At 44.0% G+C, this 20,695-nt stretch overlaps 1 protein-coding gene across 9 annotated transcripts in view; it reads left to right on the top strand.

Annotated features, from left to right (window-relative positions):
• SIRT5 (sirtuin 5) overlaps positions 1 to 20,695 on the top strand; it is a 39,934-nt gene that overhangs the window by 10,739 nt on the left and 8,500 nt on the right. For 7 of the 9 annotated variants that reach the window (XM_017891138.1, XM_017891135.1, XM_017891133.1 and 4 more), the window contains 7 exons: positions 443 to 595; positions 5,624 to 5,757; positions 9,510 to 9,735; positions 13,168 to 13,255; positions 14,619 to 14,672; positions 16,681 to 16,804; positions 18,472 to 18,587. In XM_017891138.1, coding sequence (XP_017746627.1) covers positions 481 to 595; positions 5,624 to 5,757; positions 9,510 to 9,735; positions 13,168 to 13,255; positions 14,619 to 14,672; positions 16,681 to 16,804; positions 18,472 to 18,587 — 857 coding nt within the window. In that variant the 5' untranslated portion in view covers positions 443 to 480. Of the gene's footprint in view, positions 1 to 94; positions 322 to 442; positions 596 to 5,623; positions 5,758 to 9,509; positions 9,736 to 13,167; positions 13,256 to 14,618; positions 14,673 to 16,680; positions 16,805 to 18,471; positions 18,588 to 20,695 lie in introns of those variants that run through there. The other 2 variants (XM_017891139.1, XM_017891141.1) reach the window with 2 other exon arrangements.

Raw genomic sequence — 20,695 nt, 5'->3', positions numbered from 1 at the left:
TTTTTGTATTTTTTAGTAGAGACGGGGTTTCACCGTGTTAGCCAGGATGGTCTCGATCTCCTGACCTCGTGATCCGCCCGTCTCGGCCTCCCACAGTGCTGGGATTACAGGCTTGAGCCACCGCGCCCGGCCGAGGCTGCATTTCTAACAAGATTTCAAGTGATGGCGATGCTGCTAGTCTAGGGAACGCACTTTGAGAAGCACTGCCCCAAGGCGCCTCTGTACTTCTAGGAGCACTTGAGAATACAAATGGAAAACAGCCAGTTTAGAGGATGATCTGCTACTAAAGATTTTTTAAAGGACGTTCGTGTATGTGTGCATGTGTGTATAATATACCTGATGTGTTTGTATAATATAGAAAATATATATATTTATAAATATTTCCATATATACAACTATTTGCTGATTGCTTCTACGATATTTGTTTTGTGATTTTCTAAAGCCCATCTCAAGCATTAGAACTACCAACCAACAACCCTGATGCGACCTCTCCAGATTGTCCCCAGTCGATTGATTTCCCAGCTATATTGTGGCCTGAAGCCTCCAGCCTCCACACGAAACCAGATTTGCCTGAAAATGGCTCGGCCAAGTTCAAGTAAGTCATTCTTACCCATTGCCTCACCTGCAGCCAAATGTGAAGTACCTGAAAGTCCTACACTTTGAGGGGGATATCTCTATCAAATTAGGTATTGGGCAAGGTTTTGGAGAAAGCCACTCTGTCCTCTTCTCTTTTTTTTTTTTGAGACGGAGTCTTGCTCTGTCATCAGGCTGGAGTGCAGTGGCGCGATCTCGGCTCACTGCAACCTCCGCCTCCTGGGTTCAAGCGATTCTCTTGCCTTAACCTCCGGAGTAGCTGGGACTACAGGTGCGTGCCACCACGCCCAGCTGATTTTTGTATTTTTAGTAGAGACGGGGTTTCACCATGTTGGCCAGGATGGGCTCGATCTCTTGACCTCATAATCTGCCTGCCTCGGCCTCCCAAAGTGCTGGGATTACAGTCATGAGCCACCACGCCCGGCCTGTCATCTTCCCTTTTAGGCAACCCCTTCTGTGGCACCTTCAGAGTCTATATCCTTATACTCAAGTCCATCTAGGACATTTTGTTGCTTCTGCCAGAATATTTGCATTTAAGCTTTTTACACGTTTTGTACTTTAAAATCCTTATCTCTCTGCAGGGGAGGAAAACTGGTATTGTCCTATAGGGCAGTATGAGGTTAAATTTTCTCCTGGACACAAATACTTTGTAGCTCTATGTGCCAAAAACTTACAGATTAACCTATCTGGGCCCTTAGTCTATAGTGAATATAAATTCTAACAAGTGTTTATAATTCAGTGACTCTTAGGTGGGACTGTTTAACAGTGCTTCAGAATGAAACTGAAAGGCCAAGCTGAATTCTTTTTGCTTCATTCTCAACTTTTGGATAACTCTTCTGTTCAGGAATAATAACTCCTGCTTCCATTTTGCCCCAGGAGTGGAAAGGAACCAAAAGAACCCAGTTCCACTCAAGTGTGCCACCCCTTGGTGTTCCCAGCTGTGCAGAGCAGGCTGCTAGAGTCTGTGGTGGGATTCAGAAGTGTGTGCCTGACCTTGGTTAAAAGTGGGCCGCTGACGTTGGAACCACAAAACATGCTGGCATGTTTTCCTTTAGCCATTGGGAAATGTCTTTCTTTTTTTTTTTTTTGTGGAGATGGAGTCTTGCTGTGCTGCTCAGGCTGGAGTGCAGTGGCACGTTCTTGGCTCACTGCAACCTCCACACCCTAGATTCAAGCGATTCTCCTGCCTGAGCCTCCAGAGTAGCTGGGATTACAGGTGCCCGCCACCATGCCAGGCTAATTTTTGTATCTTTAGTAGAGATGGGGTTTCACCATGTTGGCAAAGCTGGTCTCAGGTGATCTGCCCACCTCGGCCTCCGAAAGTACTGGGATTAGAGGCATGAGCCAGCATGCCTGGCCTTTTTTTTTTCTTTTTTAAGATTTCACACCACATTAACATTACTATGTTTTACATCCTGTTTCCTAAAAACCAAACATACATTGACTTTTTAAATATGTTTCTAAAAGTCGCTTTAAGGGGTATCTTAATAGAAGTCATTCTGATCTAGAAATATATTCAGCAGGAGGATGACAGTTTCCATTTGGGATAGGAAAGACCTTTAGGGCTGGAGGGAGTTCTAGGGGTAGACTCTGAAGTCCTTAAGGATGTTCCTATGGGTTGAGCCCAGGATTCATACAGATAGTTCCTAGAAAAGTATGTGCACGCTTTTTGTTAAGCATCTTGTTCTTTCAAGAAATTACATCAGATTAGAAACTGGAATCCACCCAGATCATGTTTGTAATTTTTCCAAATGCTTCCTGATTGGAGAACGTTAGTCTGCCTGGAGTAGGCCTTATCTATCTGCTGATAGAGAGCAGCCTATCTCTGGAAGGGATGTGAGTTCAGGCAGAGCTTTAGTGTGACTGGGGGTGTAGTTGGGTTGGGTGCACCTCACGAGAATGGCGTGTTGTGACTGTCTTTTGTTATTCATTTTTTTATTTTTTTAACTTTTTTATTATTTATTTTTTATTATAATTTAAGTTCTAGGGTACATGTGTACAACGTGCAGATTTGTTACATAGGTACACATGTGCCATGTTGGTTTGCTGCACCCATCAACTTGTCATTTACATTAGGTATTTCTCCTAATGCTATCCCTCTCCAAGCCCACCACCCCCAGACAGGCCCTAGTGTGTGATGTTACCCACCCTGTGTCCATGTGTTCTCCCCACTTATTACAGGAGAAGTATTGGTGTTTGGTTTTTCTGGTCCTTTGTGATAGTTTTGCTGAGATGATGGTTTCCAGCTTCATCCATGTCCCTGTAAAGGACATGACTCATCCTTTTTTATGGTTTTTGCATAGTATCCAGGTGTATAATGTGCCACCATTTTCTTAATCAAGTCCGTCACTCGAGGACATTTGGGTGGTTCAAAGCTTTGCTTATTGTGAAAAGTGCCGCCAATAAACATATGTGTGTATGTGGTCTTTTATAGCAGCATGATTTATAATCCTTGTGGGTGTATACCATAATGGAATGGGTTGGGTCAAATGGGTATTTCTAGTTCTGATCCTTGAAGGGAATTCGCCACACGTATTCCACATGGTTGAACCTAGTTTATGGTCCCCACCAACAGTTATAAAGGCATTCCTATTTCTCACATCACTTCCAGCACCTCTGTTTCCTGACTTTTTATGATGCATCTAACTGGCTGTGAATGGCATCTCATTGTAGTTTTGATTTGCCTTTCTCTGATTGACAGTGATGGATGAGCATTTTTTCATGTGTCCTGTGGCTGCATAAATGTTTCTTCGAGAAGTTATCGTTTCCATATCCTTTGCCCTACTTTTGGATGGGGTGTTTTTTTTCTTGTATATTGGTTAAGCATCTCTGTAGATTCTTGGTATTGCCCCCTTTGTCAGATGGGTTAGATTGCCAAATAATTCCTCCCATTCCTGTAGGTTTGGCCTGTTCCACCTGATGGTAGTTTTTTGCCCCTGTGCCAGACTCTTTAGTTTTTCGATCCCATTTGTTTTATTTGCCTTTTTGTTTGCCATTGCTTTTGTTTTGTCATTGAAGTCTTGCCCATGCCTAGTACCTGAATGGTATGTACCTAGGTTCTTCTAAGGTTTTTGGTTTTAGGTTCTAACATTTAAGTTTTAATCCATCTTTGGAGTTAATTTTGGGGGGTATAGTATAAGGTGTAAGGAAGGGATCCAGTTTCAACTTTCTACATATGGCTATCCGGTTTTCCTAGCACCCTTTATTAAATAGGGAATCTTTTCCCCTTGCTTGTTTTGTCAGGTTTGTCAAAGATCAGATGTTTGTAGATGAGTGGTGTTATTTCTGAGGACTCTGTTCTGTTCCATTGTGACTATCTTAATTTCTCTCAGCGTTGTGCTGCCAAAACATGAATAGAGCCAGAGAGGAAAAAGCCTACTCTTCTTCTGAGTTTACTTTTATCAGGAGTCCATGGCAGGGAAGAGAGGAGGGGAAGGGGAGGAGGGGTTGAGTCTTTATTGACAGTCTCTATCCTAGACTGGGCGTAGTGTGTGGCTCTGGGCTTATGAGGACTAGGAAGTCCCTTCCCTGCTTAGAGGGAGTCAGCCATACATGAGAAGCCAGTAGGATGCCCCTTACAGCTGGGATACAAAATGAGGCCACATTCCCTTTAATATTCAAGCTCACTATCTCTCAGCCCCCATCCCACTGTGTTTCTTCCTTGCCTGCTTCCTGCCTGTCCCCGGTTCCATCTCTCAGGGGAGGGTTAGCCTCCCCTCATTCATTCCATCCAAGGGTTAGCCTTGGTTGCCATTCCTTCAAGAGACGAAGGCCAGGAAGCTTGCTTCGTGAGGTGAGGAATTCAGTTCCACATTTGCTGGAATCCTTGGTGCTTTAATACAGGTTGGTCATCCTTGGAAGATCTCCATATCCAGGGTGGGGCATTCCTGGCTTCAGTGTCTTAGGCTTGCAGCGGGCAATGAGGTGTAGCATTTGCTTCTCCAGGGGGAGGGCCGAAAAGGGGCTCTCTCTTCTCCTCCTGGCAGACTATGTTCAGTGTTATACCCCTTAATTCTGGCTCTCCAGGGCCACGCTGCTTACCTTACAAGGGTCTGCAGAGCTGTAGTACCTAGGAGAGAAGGGGAGACAAGCTGTGTCCCCAGCCGACCTCCCTTTCCCAGTTTCTGCTGCCCATGAGAAACAGTGGCAGCTCCCCCATCATGAGTTCCAAGTCTGGCTCCTGCTTCTTGTCCTAGGATGAGGACATTTGTTTCAGGGGAAAAACTCCCACCTTGTGATCCACGTAAAGTGCTTGGCATAGCACTTGGGGTGCAGGGAGCCCTCACCACCATAGCTGCTGTCCCTGTGGGTCTGTGTTCAGGCAGAACTGCCTGGAGTTGCAGGACCGGAGGGCGAGCCATGGTCTGTGTCCACAATTACTTCGTCTCATGTTATTCTCTGTCTTCAGTTCTGTTTGCTACCCCAAGTCTCTGGCAGTGTCCTGTTGAAAAGTTTGGCTCTTATTTGAGTTGTCAAGGAGAAGGCCATGTGTCCTTGCCCTCACCTTCACTCGCTGTGCTGAGGGAAGCTGAAATTAGCAAGATCCGCAGAGGGAAGGTGAACTTGGGGAGGAAGGGTAGGCTTTGGGGTCCAGTGGGCCGCAACTCAGCACTCTCACAAACATACAGGCTTGTTTTTACTTTTGTGAAGGAAGATGGATTCCTTCGCACTAGGCTTTTTTAATCTTCGTAATATGCCTGCTCTAGGAAAGGCACTACTGTGCACCTCAAAGAGCCAGGGAAAGTGAGGATGGAGAAAGGTACATAATGTGCATAAGATCAGACATTCGGTTGGGAGGCATAGCTGCGGTGCAGAGCCAGCTGTGTGTGCCCAAAGCCCCTGCTTCTTTAAAATACTATACACTCACCCACCAGGTCACATGGGATGGTGTTTTCATGGTACAGGAAAGATGTTTGTTTATCTTAAAGTATAACTTCACACTGGGTCAAGTTTCAAGATATAGACAACTGATATGGGATACAAATGTCCAAATGGTACACTGGATTGATAAAGATTTTACTCTGTTTAGGTATGGCAGATTTTCGGAAGTGTTTTGCAAAAGCAAAGCACATAGTCATCATCTCAGGCGCAGGTGTTAGTGCGGAAAGTGGTGTTCCGACTTTCAGAGGAGCTGGAGGTTATTGGAGAAAATGGCAAGCCCAGGTTTGTAATGTTTCCAGAACATGAAAAGCCTCTGTCGAATGAAACCATAACAGAGTTTGACTCAAATCCTGTTCCTATCCCTGAAACCCCGGGGAAATGTTTTTAAGTTAACTGTGACCCTATTGTCTCATTGATTTTTGGTATAAACACAAAGTTCCTATGATTAAGATCAAAATTGAAGCAAGGCTGCCACTTTCCTTTCTAGATATGTATGGATTGCATTTATTCAGGTAACAGTTTCTCCTAATAATTGTATTAAAGTTAAATCAGAAAACTTTGGTTAGCATCATTCATTACTTTTCTAAAGTTATTGAACTTAAGTATGACACAAAGTTTCTGTGAACTTTTCATGTTAAAACTAATGTTGATTATTGAAGGGTTGGGATTTGATATTCAAAAATTTATAGGAAGGTCTTCAGAATGTAAGTTCTGTGAAGGTGCGGATTTTTTAAATTCAATTTTTATTGAGATCTAATTTACATAAAGTAAAAGTCACCAGTTTTAAGTGTACAATTTAATGAGTTTTAACAAATGGACATAGTTGTATAGCCAGCACCATAATCACAATGTAGAACATTTCTGTCTCTCCAGAACATTCCTTCATGGCCCTTTGCAGTCTGTGCTCTCCCATCCCACTGGCTCAGGAAATCCCTAGCTTTGGAAGACAAAGAATTGTTTGTTTGTTTGTTTGAGACAGAGTTTTGCTCTTGTTGCCCGGCTGGAGTATAATGGCGTGATATCAGCTTACTGTAACCACCACCTCCCAGGTTCAAGCGATTCTCCTGCCTCAGTCTCCCGAGTAGCTGGGATTACAGGCATGCACCGCCATACCCAGCTAATTTTTTTATTTTTTAATAGAGACGGGGTTTCACCATGTTGGTCAGGCTGGTCTCAAACTCCTGACCTCAGGCGATCCACCCATCTTGGCCTCCCAAAGTGCTGGGATTACAGACCATGCCCGGCCTCTGTTTTATTCGTTGCACTGTCTCCAGCTCCCAGAACTCTGGCACATTATAGGTGCTTAATGGATTTTCATTGGCTGAACAAAAGCAGTCATAAATAAGTACTGCAATACATGTCTTCCATGGTTAGTAGCTCATTTCTCATTGAACGCAGAGTTCGTGAACCTGCCCCTTCCTTCTTCTCCTGAACATCTGAGCCTGGCAGATGTTTGGGTGTTCTGCCTCCTGCCTGCTGCCCTCTGGGTGGGTGGGGGTCATCACCTTAAAGGTGAAGTGGGAGAGAAAGAAGAGCAGAGAACATTAGGGGCCAGGAAGAAAGAGGGGCCACAGGGCATTCCCTGGATTAGCAGCAGCAGAGGGTGGGAGGTCAGAAGGTGTGGGAGGAGCTTGGAGGAGGGGTGCTTAGTTGTGTCCAAAAAGGCTCAGAGTTTGTGGACAAAGCAAAGAAGTCGATAGAATGCATTTGACTCCAATACCCTTCCAGGGACACCTGTGGACATGTTCCTGTGCCACCTATAAACTGCTCCAGGCCATGTGTTCTAGGTGGAGAGCAGGGTCGGTGTGGGCCAACCCCTCATATGGCAAAGACTGGCATTGCCACCAAGCAGAGGAGCCGTTAAGGTAGAATGAAATGCACATGTGTTCAATGTAGGAAGCGTCTCCTTGATAGAGAAGCCATACTTCTTTTTAAAATTAATGTTATTGAGGCAGAATTTCCTTAGAATAAAATGCACCCACGTGCATTTTGTGTACAGGTTGATGAGTTTTGACAGGTGCATGCATCTGCATAACACCCCCGCCTCCACTGTCAAGAAACAGAAATTTCAGTGATTGCTGAAAATTCCCTGTGCCTTTCCCTGCCAGCTTCCAGCCCCAGACAACCCCTACTCGGCTCCTTTACCAGAAAGGAGGTTTGTTTCTCCCAGAATCATATTAAAAGTATATGTATTTTATCTGTTCTGTTTATATATAATATACACTTTTTATATGTAGCCGTGTATATGTTTAGTTGTGTGTGTAGTTGCATGTATGTGTATAGCTGTGTATGTATGTAGATGTGTATATTTCTGTGTGTGTAGGTGTGTGTGGTTTTGTGTGTAGGTGTGTGTATGTAGATGTGTATAATTGTGTGTGTATGTTTAGTTGTGTGCTTATTAACAGATATGTGTGGTTGTTTATGTGTATATTTAGTTGTATGTATGTATGTTGTGTAATTGTATGTTGTGTGTGTGCAGCTGTGTGTATGTAGATGTGTGTAGCTGTGTATGTAGATATGTATGTTTACTTGTGTGGTATTATAGTATAGGTTGTGTATTGTAGTGGTATGTTGTGTGTGTGTTGTAGTGTGTAGTAGATTGGTTTATTGCTGTGTACTGTATATTTTAGTTGTGTGTATGCAGTTGTTAGTGGTGTATGTAGAAGTGTGTAGTTGTGTGTGTATGTTTAGTTGTGTTATGCAGTTGTGTAGTGGTGTTGTGTGTACATATGATTGTTTAGCATGTGTGTGTATGTGCATGTGTGCAGTTGTGTGTGTAGTAGATGTGTGTGTTTGTGTAGTAGTGTATGTGGTTTAGCTTGTGCTGTACAGTTATATTGTAGATGTGTGTAGTTGTGTGTGTTTAGTTTCTGTGTGTGTAGTTTGTGTATTGTTTAGTGTGTGTATAGTTGTGTGGATGTAGAGTGGTAGTTGTGTGTGTATCTAGTGGTGTGCAGTATATGTATGTATTGTATGTATGATGTGTGTTAGTGCTGGTGTAGTGCTGTGTATGTCTAGTTGTTGTGTGTTGCAGTTGTGTGTATGTCAATGTGTGTGGTGTATGTCTGTATGTGTGTGCTGTTGTGTGTACTGTGTTTAGTTGTATGGTGTGTAGATGTGTGTGGCTGTGACTTAGATGTGTGTTAGTTGTGGCTTTTTTTATTTAGTTTGTTCATTGTGTCATGGTCTAGTTGTGTATGTGTGTGCAGTTGTGTGTGGTCGATGTGTGTAGTGTGTATGTTTGTGTGTGGTTGTGTGTATGTATATGTGTTAGTCATGTGTATGTCTAGTGTGTATGTGTGTGCAGTTGTGTGTCGGTGTGTGTAGTGTGTATGTTGAGTTGTGTGTGTGGTTGTGTGTGTTTAGTTGTATGTGTGTAGATGTGTGTGGATGTAGATGTGTGTAGTCGTGTGTATGTCTAGTTGTATGTATGTGTGTGCAGTTGTGTGTGTGTCGATGTGTGTCATGTGTATGTATGTTGAGTTGTGTGTATGTGTTTAGTTGTATGTGTTTAGATGTGTGTGGATGTAGATGTGTGTAGTTGTATGTGTGTATGTATAGCCATAGCTATAGTTATCAAAACTGAGTTTCTCAACCATGGTCATTAGACTTCAATGGGCATTTTGCATTTCATCTTTTCCCTGGGTGTAGGTCAAAATGAGATCCACTTCATATGTTTTAGGGCTCCATGAAAAAGGGGATTCGACCCAAAATACCTTCCTGCATATTGCTTTACTTCATCTTCACAACTTACTTGGGAGATAAATGGGACAGGTTGCATCATCCCTGCTTTGTCACTAAGGAAATGGACTGATTTCTCCAAGGTCCCTGGGCAGTCCCAGGATGGGGACGTAGGCTGGTACCCAGGCCCTGCCTGGCATCTACCATGTTGTTTGAACTTAGTGCTGCCATCTCCAGCCTGCACCCTCCTGACGCTGCCTATCTCTGCCTTAGGGAGGAAGGGCCTGTGCCCCAGAGTTCAGCATCCTGGCTGCCCCTGCCTGCCTCACTCCCGCCTCCTCTCCCACCCCCAGGACTTGGCGACTCCCCTGGCCTTTGCCCACAACCCGTCCCGGGTGTGGGAGTTCTACCACTACCGGCGGGAGGTCATGGGGAGCAAGGAGCCCAACGCTGGGCACCATGCCATAGCCGAATGTGAGACCCGGCTGGGTAAGCAGGGCCGGCGAGTTGTGGTCATCACCCAGAACATCGATGAGCTGCACCGCAAGGCTGGCACCAAGAACCTTCTGGAGATCCATGGTGAGAGACCCCCAGCCTCATGTTCAGGGAACCAGCTTTAAAACACCTGTCCTGCCATGTCAGCATCACCCCTGGTGCCTTTCCTCCCTCCCTGCTGGACACCCATCCCGTTCCCGTAGGATGCTGTGGCATTTCCTTTGGAGACATGTTAGTGCCCCATGGCACCTGGACAGCTCCCTTTAGCCATGGGAGGAGCCTCTGATGCATAGCATTATTCACTTAGCAGTTCCTGCATCCTCGCTGCTCAGTGTGGTCTGAGAGCCAGCGACATTCGGGGTCCCCCAAGAACTTGTTAGAAATGCGGAATCTCAGGCCCCATAGGACCCACCGAATCAGGATCTGCATTTTCCCATGAGCCCAGGTGGCTGGTGTGCTACTGGAGGAACACTGGGGTGCACAGCTGCATGACCCCTTCCTCTGTGGAGGGGCACGGTGCTGTGAGACAACGGCCTCAATGAGCCGAGGAACAGGAGGCCTGGCTCATTGGACAGCCAGGGCTTGAGCAGGATTGGGCAGGGGCAGACTGCAGCATCTTGGGGTCTCCTGTCACTCTCCCTTCATCCTGGTGGGCACTCCCTACTGAGGCTGCGCTTCTGCCCCGCCCTGGAGCCTCAGGGAGCTGCCAGCTCAGTGCTGGACACTGCACCAAACCCACCAAGCCTATGACGTCAGTGGAGTTTGTCTGGGGTCCCTCTGGGCTCCTTCCTCTGTCCTGGGTGACCCCTCACTCCTTCACTCTTGTCTTCTGGTTCCTCCCTTCTTTGCTGTCACCACAAGTCTAATACATCCAGCTGTCCACAGTCATAATGGGCAAACTAGGGTTTCTCCCAAGGCCATTTGCATTTAAAGAGTGTGCATTCAGATTCAAGGAATGCATTTCATATTATTTAAGCATTTATTTCTCTTAATTTTATTTAATTAATTAATTTACTTTTTTTTAGCGATGGGGGTTTCACTCTTGCCCAGGCTGGGGTGCAGTAGCTCGATCATAGCTCATTGCAGCCTTGAACTCCTGGCCTTAAGGGATCCTCCCACCTTAGTCTCCAGAGTAGCTGGGACTGCAAGCACATGCCACCATGCCCAGATAATATTTTAAATTTTTGTGGAGACAGTGTCTCACCATGTTATCCAGGCTGGTCTCGAACTCTTGGCCTCAAGCAATCTTCCTTCCTCAGCCTCCCAAAGTTTGGGGATTACAGGCGTGAGCCACTGTGTCAGCCAAGAATGCATTTCTAAGTGTAGCATTTCCAGAGGCAGTGCACCAGTGGGGATGTTTGTTTTTGCGTGTGTGTGGTAAAGCAGCCTGCTTTTACTTAGGTCACCCTGATAAGGAAAGCGAGGCATTACTCATTTCGACTCTGCCTCTCTTTTGTTTGCCAGGAACAGCCAGCTACCTATTAACTGAGCATCTTTTTGGTACCTACATCTACTGGGTCTGAGCCACTTTCCACGTGCCTCTGCTCATTTCCCTGCAATGCCAGAATGTGGCCTATGTCATCAGCATAAAACCGAGATGACAATGCCTATCTTACAGAATTGTAAGGATTCAATAAGATCATATTTGTGTGTTAGTCAGGACTTTTTAGTTTCAAATAATGAGAACTCGCTTCTAACTTAGGTTAAAAAAAAATCAATGGCATCTTCAGTCTGATGAAGGGTGTTTTAAGATGCATCGTGTTTTTAATGTGGCATTTAGAATATAATCTGCCTAAACCATGATATACTATTTTATTATCCCTTAGAGTTGTTATTTTATACTTAGAGAGCTTGTTAAAATGAGTATAATAAACTGGTCCCAATATTTCTCATTATCTAGCTCTTCTGAATTCTGAGTGACTCAGAGCATGGATGTCTGTGTTTTCCGTGCAGTTTCATGCTCGTGCCTCAGGAGATGGATGATGCAGCCTTTCCTGAGAGAATGCCCCTCTGTTAGAGCTGCGATTCTCATCCAAGCTCCTGGCACACCTTCCGCAGGTTCGCTATTGGGCCTGACGTGCCCTTACCAAAAGGCATCAGTGGAAAGACTGTAGACAACAGCCACAACTCGCTTTCCCTCCTGAAGCGGCCCTTGAATAGTTTGTTGGTGGAAGGATCCAGGGGCTGAATCTGCCTGGTCAGGCCATGGAGAGTAACAACCAAGTCACCCTACTTTTCCGTGTTCTCCTTCAGCAAGTCTGTGCAAGCATGATGGTGATGTCACACTCACATCTGGCCAGTAGCAATTGCAGGACACATCTGAATTTCAGAGATGTGAAAATGGGGGAAAATGTCTATACTAAAACTGAAAGCAGGTGTATTGGCTCACAAAACTGAGGAGCCTAGGGGTGCAGCTTATGTCATCTTTCCTGCTGGCCCCTGGCCCCCGGCCCCCTCCTTCTCTCAGCTTTACTCACTCTTTGAGGTGGCCTCCCTTCTCCCTCTGCAATTGATCTGCCTCCACGTGCCAGGGGAGAGTGCCTCCGACGGCTCCAGGCTCTCCAGCTCAGCCACCTGCTCAGAAAATAAACTTGTTGGGTGGGCTTGCTTGGTCCACATGCCCACCCTTCTGACCAAACACGACGGCAGAGGGATGGGCCCCACATGGGGGCCGTGTGGAGCATGTGGCCGAACTTGTATTTGGGATGTGACCCACAGCCCTATTGGCTCAGCACGCGAGAGAGCAGGGATGGTGCTCCCCAAGGAAGGACTCGGGGGCAGAACGGAGCAGCGCGTGTCCACTGTGGTTGAAAGTGCTCTGCACGGTACCAGGTGCCTGGTACCCATTTCATAAACTGTGGCCCCCATGATTGCTTCAGCTCAATAAGTGGTCGTTAGTATTAACAATTCCTTTTTTCACTTAGTAGTTGATTACTTATTTATTGAGGTGCTTTTGTATAAAAGATTCAAGCTTTCTGAAATCGAAGTTAAGATTTTGTAAACATATCCCATGCCATTGAACCTTTATCAGTCATATCAATAAATCATGCCCTTAGATTTAGGTTGAGCTCCCTCTACCCTACTGGCCACTTCTGCCCACTTGAACACCACTCCAAGGTCATCTGGCGGCACGTTAGTCATGGAATTAGTTATTTTTCCTCCAGATTATAAAGTCTGAGGGCATGTGTTCTTGACTGGCTTAAGAGTACTGCGTGCCTCTGTTTCCCATGAAAGCTAGGGTAGGCCCATTTGCTAAAATGAAGTATGGCTCAGTGTGGTGGTGCACACCTATAGTCCCAGCTGCTCAGGAGGCAAAGGTGGGAGGATCGCTCGAGCCCAGGAGTTGGAAGCTGCAGTGAGCTATGATCGTACTACTACACTCCAGCCTGGGTAACTGGATGAGACCAGAAAATGAAATGAAGTGTGGAAAGTGAAGTATCTTACACCCTTTCAGACATGGAGACGATTGCTCTTGATTAGACTAAATTCTGGATTTGCTTCATATGTATTTTTCAGGTAGCTTATTTAAAACTCGATGTACCTCTTGTGGCGTTGTGGCTGAGAATTACAAGAGTCCAATTTGTCCAGCTTTATCAGGAAAAGGGTAATTATACCACACTACAGAATAAGTATATGTTGTTTTCTCCTTTAGGTCGGACATAAATGTGAGGAAATTGAACATTCATCAAAGATTCCCATGAATATGAGAAATATGACTAAATACAAGGCTGGGTATGGTGGTTCATGCCTGTAATCCCAGCACTTTGGGGTTACAAGGTGGGAAGATTGCTTGAGTTCAGGAGTTCAAGATTAGCCTGGGCAACATAGTGAGAAACCTGTCTCTACAAAAAAAAAAAAAAAAAATTAGCTGGGTGTGGTGGCACATGCCTATAGTCCCAGCTACTAGAGAGGCTGAAGTGGGAGGGTTATTTGAGCCTGGGAAGTAGAGGCTGCAGTGAGCTGAGATCATGCCACCGCACTACAGCCTGGGTGACAGGGAGACCCTGTCTCAAAAAAAAAAAAACAAAAAAATATAGCCTTGTGATAAAAGAAATATTTTGCTCACAACTCACAGTGTTAAGTGAAAACCACATGATCCTGAATTTCTACACACATGAGTTTGTATATCTGCATATAGTTAAAAGACCAGAAGAAAATATAACAAAATATTAACAAGGAATATTAGGAGTAGAGGGATTATGGGTAATTTTTAATTTCTTCTTTATATCTTTCTGAATTTTCCTACATTTCTATGATGAACATGCACTATTTTTACAATGAGGAAAACATTTGAGGGTAGACACAATATTGAGGAAAATTCCATTTCAAAACAGTATAAGTTATATAAGGAATGTATAATGTCATTGTAGAGGATACAAATGATGATGATGTATAAAGGTAAACATGAAGTTCCCTCTTAGCACACCCAGCTACTCCAGCCCTCCCCACACACGAATTCTCTCACTGGCAGTACAACCACTGGTGATTTTTTTTTTTTTTTTTTTAACTGAGACAGAGTCTTGCTCTGTTTCCCAGGCTGGAGTACAGTGGCACAATCACACCTTACTGCAGCCTCCAACTCCTGAGCTCAAGCAATCCTCCTGCCTTAGCCTCCCGAGTAGCTAGGACTATAGGCACGCACCATCACACTGAGCTAATTTTTGTATTTCTGGTAGAAATGCAGTCTCACTATATTGCGCAGGCTGGTCTTGATCTTCTGGCCTCAAGCAGTCCTCCCACTCTGGCCTCACCAAATGCTGGGATTATAGGCATGAGCCACTATGCCCAGTACCACTGGTAATTAATGGCTTGGGGTCCTTCCTTCTAATGCCCTTCCAAGTGAGCATGTATTAATTAGGAGTTTTATACCACATACTACCAGGCAAATATACAAACTGAGTTATGTTGTTTCTTTATTTTTTATTATGCCAATAACAGTCTTTCTTTTCTACTATTATTTACTTCAGTGCTCCAGAACCTGGAACTCAAGATGCCAGCATCCCAGTTGAGAAACTTCCCCGGTGGGTAAAAAACTCTGATTTGTACTAGTGTTCCAGGTTACAAAAAAAAAAAAAATAGACATCGCAATCTAAGCATGTATTTGGGAAGATGCCTCTTAAATCAAATGCACAAATGTAAAAACCAGACTTGACCTCTGAGACCAAACCTGAAAGGACAAAGGATGAAGCAGATCAGGATGAAAAGAATGATTTCTTTCCAACCCCTTGTTGCTTTGTGTTCTGGCGGGATCATTTGAGGTCGGGAAAGTTTCTGAAGCTGTTGTGTGACAGGTGGTTACCCAGTGTACAGAAAGCATATGGGCTGACCTGTAACTGGTCAAATAACATCACTGGCATTATTAATCCATGGTTAAGGAGGCAATGAAAGGACCTGAACAGGAGAGGTTACAGGACCAAACAGAATGTTCATAGATTAAAAAAAAAAAAAGGAAGATTTTTATGCCAATTTTTCAAACCAGACATTAAAACAGCACTTCTATAATCTGTAATTGGATCAGAGGTTTTTTTGTTGTGGGTTTTTTGTTGTTGTTGTTGTTGTTTTTTGAGATGGAATCTCACTCTGTTACCCAGGCTGGAGTGCAGTGGCGCGATCTTGGCTCACTGTCATCTCCGCCTCCTGGGCTCAAGTGATTCTCCTGCCTCAGCCTCCCCAGTAGCTGGGATTACAGGCGCCTGCCACCACACCTCGCTATTTTTTGTGTTTTCAGTAGAGACGAGGTTTTGCCATGTTGGCCAGGCTGGTCTCGAGCTCTTGACCTCAGGTGATCCACCCGCCTCGGCCTCCCAACATGCTGGGATTACAGGCATAAGCCACCGCGCCTGGATGGATTAGAGTGTTTTTAAGGTAAAATGAAACAGCACTTCTAAAAGTGTTTCATAGAACATTAATTTAATGTTACGTTGAGAGACATTACTTGAAAAAAACATGTTAGGCACTCAAATACAGAAACGTTAGACTAAACAAAGTTAAAATATGTATGCTCTACTGTAGGACTTTTCAGAGCATTTATTCCACATTGCTGCCTTCTAAAAAGTGGTTATAAAATGTATGTTAATGCTTTACTGACTTATTTAACCACAGAACCTTTTTAATTTTCCTTATAAGGGTTTTAATTGCTAAATATTAAAGTTTTCTTCTGAAGGAATAGGGAGACCTGGAGGACTTCTATGATGCAGGAGATTACTATGATGAAAAGGGTGCTTGAGGGATGATTTTAGGAGGTGTGTAGAAGGTGACCCTGAGGAAGGAGGGAGTGAAAGAAAGAGATTTTTAGTAATGGATTCAGGAAAGCTGACTACATACGGGGCCAGAGAGACGTAAACCTGAGAGCACATGAAAGGTCATCGATGAAATTAGGGGATGCTTAGGGTGGGAGGCAAATCTGAGTCCAGTATGACTCCCAGGTCTGGGTGGCTGTGAGCACAAGTGTGAGCATAATGAAGGAACCGGGAAAGCTTAGCTGAAACAATGTGTCAGCACATCAAGTACATAGAGACAAGATAAAAAACAAGGACAGTTCGGCAGGGCAGCGGTGGCTCAGGCCTGCCATCCCAGCATTTTGGGAGGCCGAGGCAGGCATATCATGAGGTCAGGAGTTCGAGACCAGCCTGGCCAACGTAGTGAAACCCTGTCTCTAAAATACAAAATTAGCCGGGTGTGGTCGCACGCGCCCGTAGTCCCAGCTACTCGGGAGGCTGAGGCAGGAGAATCGCTTGAACCCGGGAGGCGGAGCTTGCAGTGAGCCGAGACCACGCCACTGCACTCCAGCCTGGGCTACACAGCGAGACTCTGTCTCAAAAAAAAAAAAAAAAAAAGACCGTTAAACCTGATGCTTCACATGCATTCACATGCAAGGCAAGTTTATATAGGCTGGGAGGAGGGTGTAGGGAATAAGAGGCATCAGAGGTGAACCATCTGGACGTACTGGGTTTGGGGTAGCCCCTGGCCTCCCTCCGGTCCAGTGGGCAGACTTTGCTCGGGGTTGGCTCAAGGATCCCGTTCTTCCAGGTGTGAAGAGGCAGGCTGTGGAGGCTTGCTGCGCCCTCATGTCGTGTGGTTTGGAGAAAACCTGGATCCTGCCATTCTGGAGGAGGTTGACAAAGAGCTCGCCCACTGTGATTTATGTCTAGTGGTGGGTCACGGCTTTCCCTAACTCCAAGACAGGACCGGAGTTTGTTATTTTTTCCTTCCCCCTCTCCTCTTTTCCTTCCTCCCTCCCTTGCTTCTTTCCTTCCCGCCATCTCTCCTCCCTCCCTTTCTTCCTTTCCTTAAAATGTATGTTGAGAGGTCTTTGTGGTATCCTATAGAAAAACTGAGAAACAATGAATAAGAATTTATATTAAAATAGGAAACCATGCATGTCTTGGGCATCTCAAAGCCTTCTCCCCCAACCCCAGCAAAAAAAAAAAGAAAAGAAAAGAACATGCTATTGGTTTTTAAAATAATATGTGCTTATGATTAAATGTAATTGAGAACATGTAAAAATTATCACATTATAAAGAGGAAATTAGAAATCGCCCATAGTTCTACTAATCAGAAATAGTTACCGTTAGCAGTTTAGTATGTTTTCTTCTAGACCAGGAGTGAGCAAACAGCAGCCTTTAGGCCAAATTGGGCCTGCTACCTGTTTTTGTAAATAAAGTTTTATTGGAACTCAGCCACGCTCATTCTTCCACACACTATGACTACTTTCAAACTACAGTGGCAGAGTTGAGTACTTGTGACAGAGACTGAATGGCCACAGAGCCTGAAAAATTTACTGTATGGTCCATTGCAGAATAAGTTTGCCCACCTCTGGTCTAAACCTTTTCTTATGCAGATGTACATGTATTAATTAAAATTCAAAACTGACTTCATGACATATGTTCTGTTTTGAAACTACTTTATTCACGCAGCAGTTCACTTAGCATATTCCATATCAGTACATCTAAATCAATATCATCTTTCAATTGACTGTATGGTGTTTTCTATGGATAGGGAATGATATATTTAGCTAATTCTCTACTGTAAGACATTTGGGCTATTTCAAATTTTGATATTTTAATCAATGATATCGTACATATCCTTAGATAGAAATCTTAGCATGCTCTTCAAATGATTTCCTTAAGACACATTTCCTAAAAGTGGGATTAATTGGACAGATTGTATGCATATTTCAAATTTTTCTTGACATGTCTTTAAAAGCAGAAGCACTTTCTTGTGGTGCGTATTCATTTAGCCAGTATTTAAAGAATGCTTTCCAATGTCGAGTATAGTATCACTGTTGATGATGGACTGTTAAATGAGGAAAGCTGGTTTACAAAACAGTCATGCTCTTCCCATCCCTATAAAGAATGTTTATAAGGGAAATATTTATGAGAGAGAACCTAAGAGGACATGCATGAAAATGTTAACAGTGGTTATCTTGGGGTAAGATTATTGATGATATGTATGTTTTTTCTTCGTATTTTCTACCTTTAACAAAAAGAAAATATGTTTTAACAAGTTATGGATCATTTGCTTAACTTTAAAGCAGAAACAAAACCAGAACTACACCCAAAACATGTTGAGTCACTTGTAAGTCACTCTTTTGTTAACTCTCCTTTTCGTGTCACATATTCTTGTCGATTCTAGTGATTGATCAAAGGACACTTCTTCACTTTCCCTCATCCCTTGGACACCCTGTTTTATCCCATCCTGTTTGGCTTTTCTCACACCTGCAACCACAGACCTACCTGAGTTTGTGTAAGGTTTTCTGAAAAAATGTTCCTTCTCCTTGTCGTGTGGCTGTTTGTCCATCTCCGTGTGCTTGCCTTGTAGGTGGGCACTTCCTCTGTGGTGTACCCAGCAGCCATGTTTGCCCCACAAGTGGCTGCCAGGGGTGTGCCAGTGGCTGAATTTAATACGGAGACCACACCAGCTACGAACAGATTCAGGTACTGGGATACCCTGATGGGAGAGGGCGATGTGGGAGGCAGGTACAGACATGGTCACCTAAACATAGTTGACCTACTCCTCTAATTTTTAAAAAAGACACAGGGTTTGTGTTTTTTTGTTTGATCTGCAGTTGCTTTTATGGAAGAACACAATCATTCACTGTAGACTAAGGTAGGGTAGCTCTGTCATTGTACACAACATTTGCTGTGGGACTTTTGTTTGTTCACATTTTTAAAGCTCTTCTTTGATTCCTTAGGCTTTGCTTTCCCTTACATTTTTAAGCTAGACTTAGCGATGGCCTTTAGTTGTAGGTTACCCAGATGCTCTGCAAGTTAGCCTGGGAGACGCCCTTGCAGAACCTCATCCCCTGCCATTCTCACTGGGAGGCCACCTGGCAGATTCCCCTTTGGTCTAATCGCCAAGGTTATCTGTATCTGTGGCCATATTTTGACACTGATCCTGCTTCTCAAGTTTGGGTGGGAAGTGTAGATTGTCATAGTATGCATTTTTAGTCTTATTCCTGGGTCTGTTTTATGTCTTCACCCTTCTGTCTTTTTTCTCACTCCAACTGTTTTTTGCCTTTACTTCTTATTCTTGTCCATCTAGTTAATTCATTTTGAATAAGTTAGAATAGAAATAAGTAGGCCAGGTGCGGTGGCTCAAGCCTGTAATCCCAGCACTTTGGGAGGCCGAGACGGGCGGATCACGAGGTCAGGAGATTGAGACCATCCTAGCTAACATGGTGAAACCCCGTCTCTACTAAAATACAAAACTAGCCGGGCGAGGTGGCGGACGCCTGTAGTCCCAGCTACTCGGGAGGCTGAGGCAGGAGAATGGCGTAAACCCGGGAGGCGGAGCTTGCAGTGAGCTGAGATCCGGCCACTGCACTCCAGTCCGGGCGACAGAGCGAGACTCCGCCTCAAAAAAATAAAAAAATAAAAAAATAAAAAAATAAAAAAAGAAATAAGTAGTAAATGACTATAAATGAATAAAATAGAAAACTTCATTGAAACATCTTGTCGTTACTTTAATCAGCAGTTTCCAACCTTGGCTGCATATTTTAAAAATACTGATGCCTGGGGGCCACTTCATGAAATTTCAGTGTCATTGCTCTGAGTTGCAGCCCAGACATCATCATTTTGATAAGCTTCCTAGGTGATTCCAGTGTGCAGCTAGGATAGGAACCACTCTTCAAGTCTTTGCTGGGATTTTAAAAAAATAGGAAAAAAGAAAAGGGGCCACAGACACTTAAGTAGGCCCCTCCTGAGGTGAGTGAACTGGCCCTGGGCCTCTTCTTTTCCATGTGTCCTTTTGATCAGCTACAGCCTGTGTTCTTGATCCCTAGTTCTTCATTTGTGTGTGAGTAGTAGGAACTAAGAAGATAGCCTTTTAAAAAAATTGCCTCCTATGCTAAACTTATACTTTGAAAACTACAGAACATTGTTGAAAGAAATAAAGAAGGCCTAAATGAATGGAAACATATCCAATGTTCATGGATTGGACAACTTAATATGCTTAAGATGGCAATGCTCCCCAAATTGATCTATGGGCTCAATCAACTCAGTCCTTATCAAAATCACAACTGGCTTTTTACAGGAATTAATTGAAAAGATTACTCTAAAATTCATATGTAAATGCAAGTGACCCAAAATGGCCAAAACAAAATGAAAACTGAAGTTGGAGAACTCATACTTCCCAATTTCAAAACTTACTACATATTAGCTGGGCATGGTGGCACATGCCTGTAATCCTAGCTACTTGGGAGGCTGAGGCAAGAGAATCACTTGAACCCAGGAGGTGGAGGTTGCGGTGAGCCGAGATTGTGCCATTGCACTCCAGCCTGGGCAACAAGAGCAAAACTCCATCAAAAGAAAAAAAAAAAACTTACTACAAAGTTGCAGTAATCAAGACAGTATGGCACTGGCATAGGATAGATATATAGGATCAGTGGAATAGAATTGAGAGTCCAGTAAAAAACAAAACAGAACAATAAAACAAAACCTCACATTCATGGTCAGTTGATCTTTGAGAAGAGTGGCAAGACCATTTGATGAAATACAGTCTTTTTCAAGAAATAGTGCTGGATATCCACACGCAAAAGAATGAG

Source organism: Rhinopithecus bieti, unplaced genomic scaffold, assembly GCF_001698545.2.
Source record: "Rhinopithecus bieti isolate Rb0 unplaced genomic scaffold, ASM169854v2 scaffold_19939, whole genome shotgun sequence".
In the NCBI taxonomy this organism is placed as follows: Eukaryota; Metazoa; Chordata; class Mammalia; order Primates; family Cercopithecidae; genus Rhinopithecus; species Rhinopithecus bieti.
Note: the sequence above shows the minus strand (reverse complement) of the source record. Positions and strands in the feature narration are given on the sequence as shown.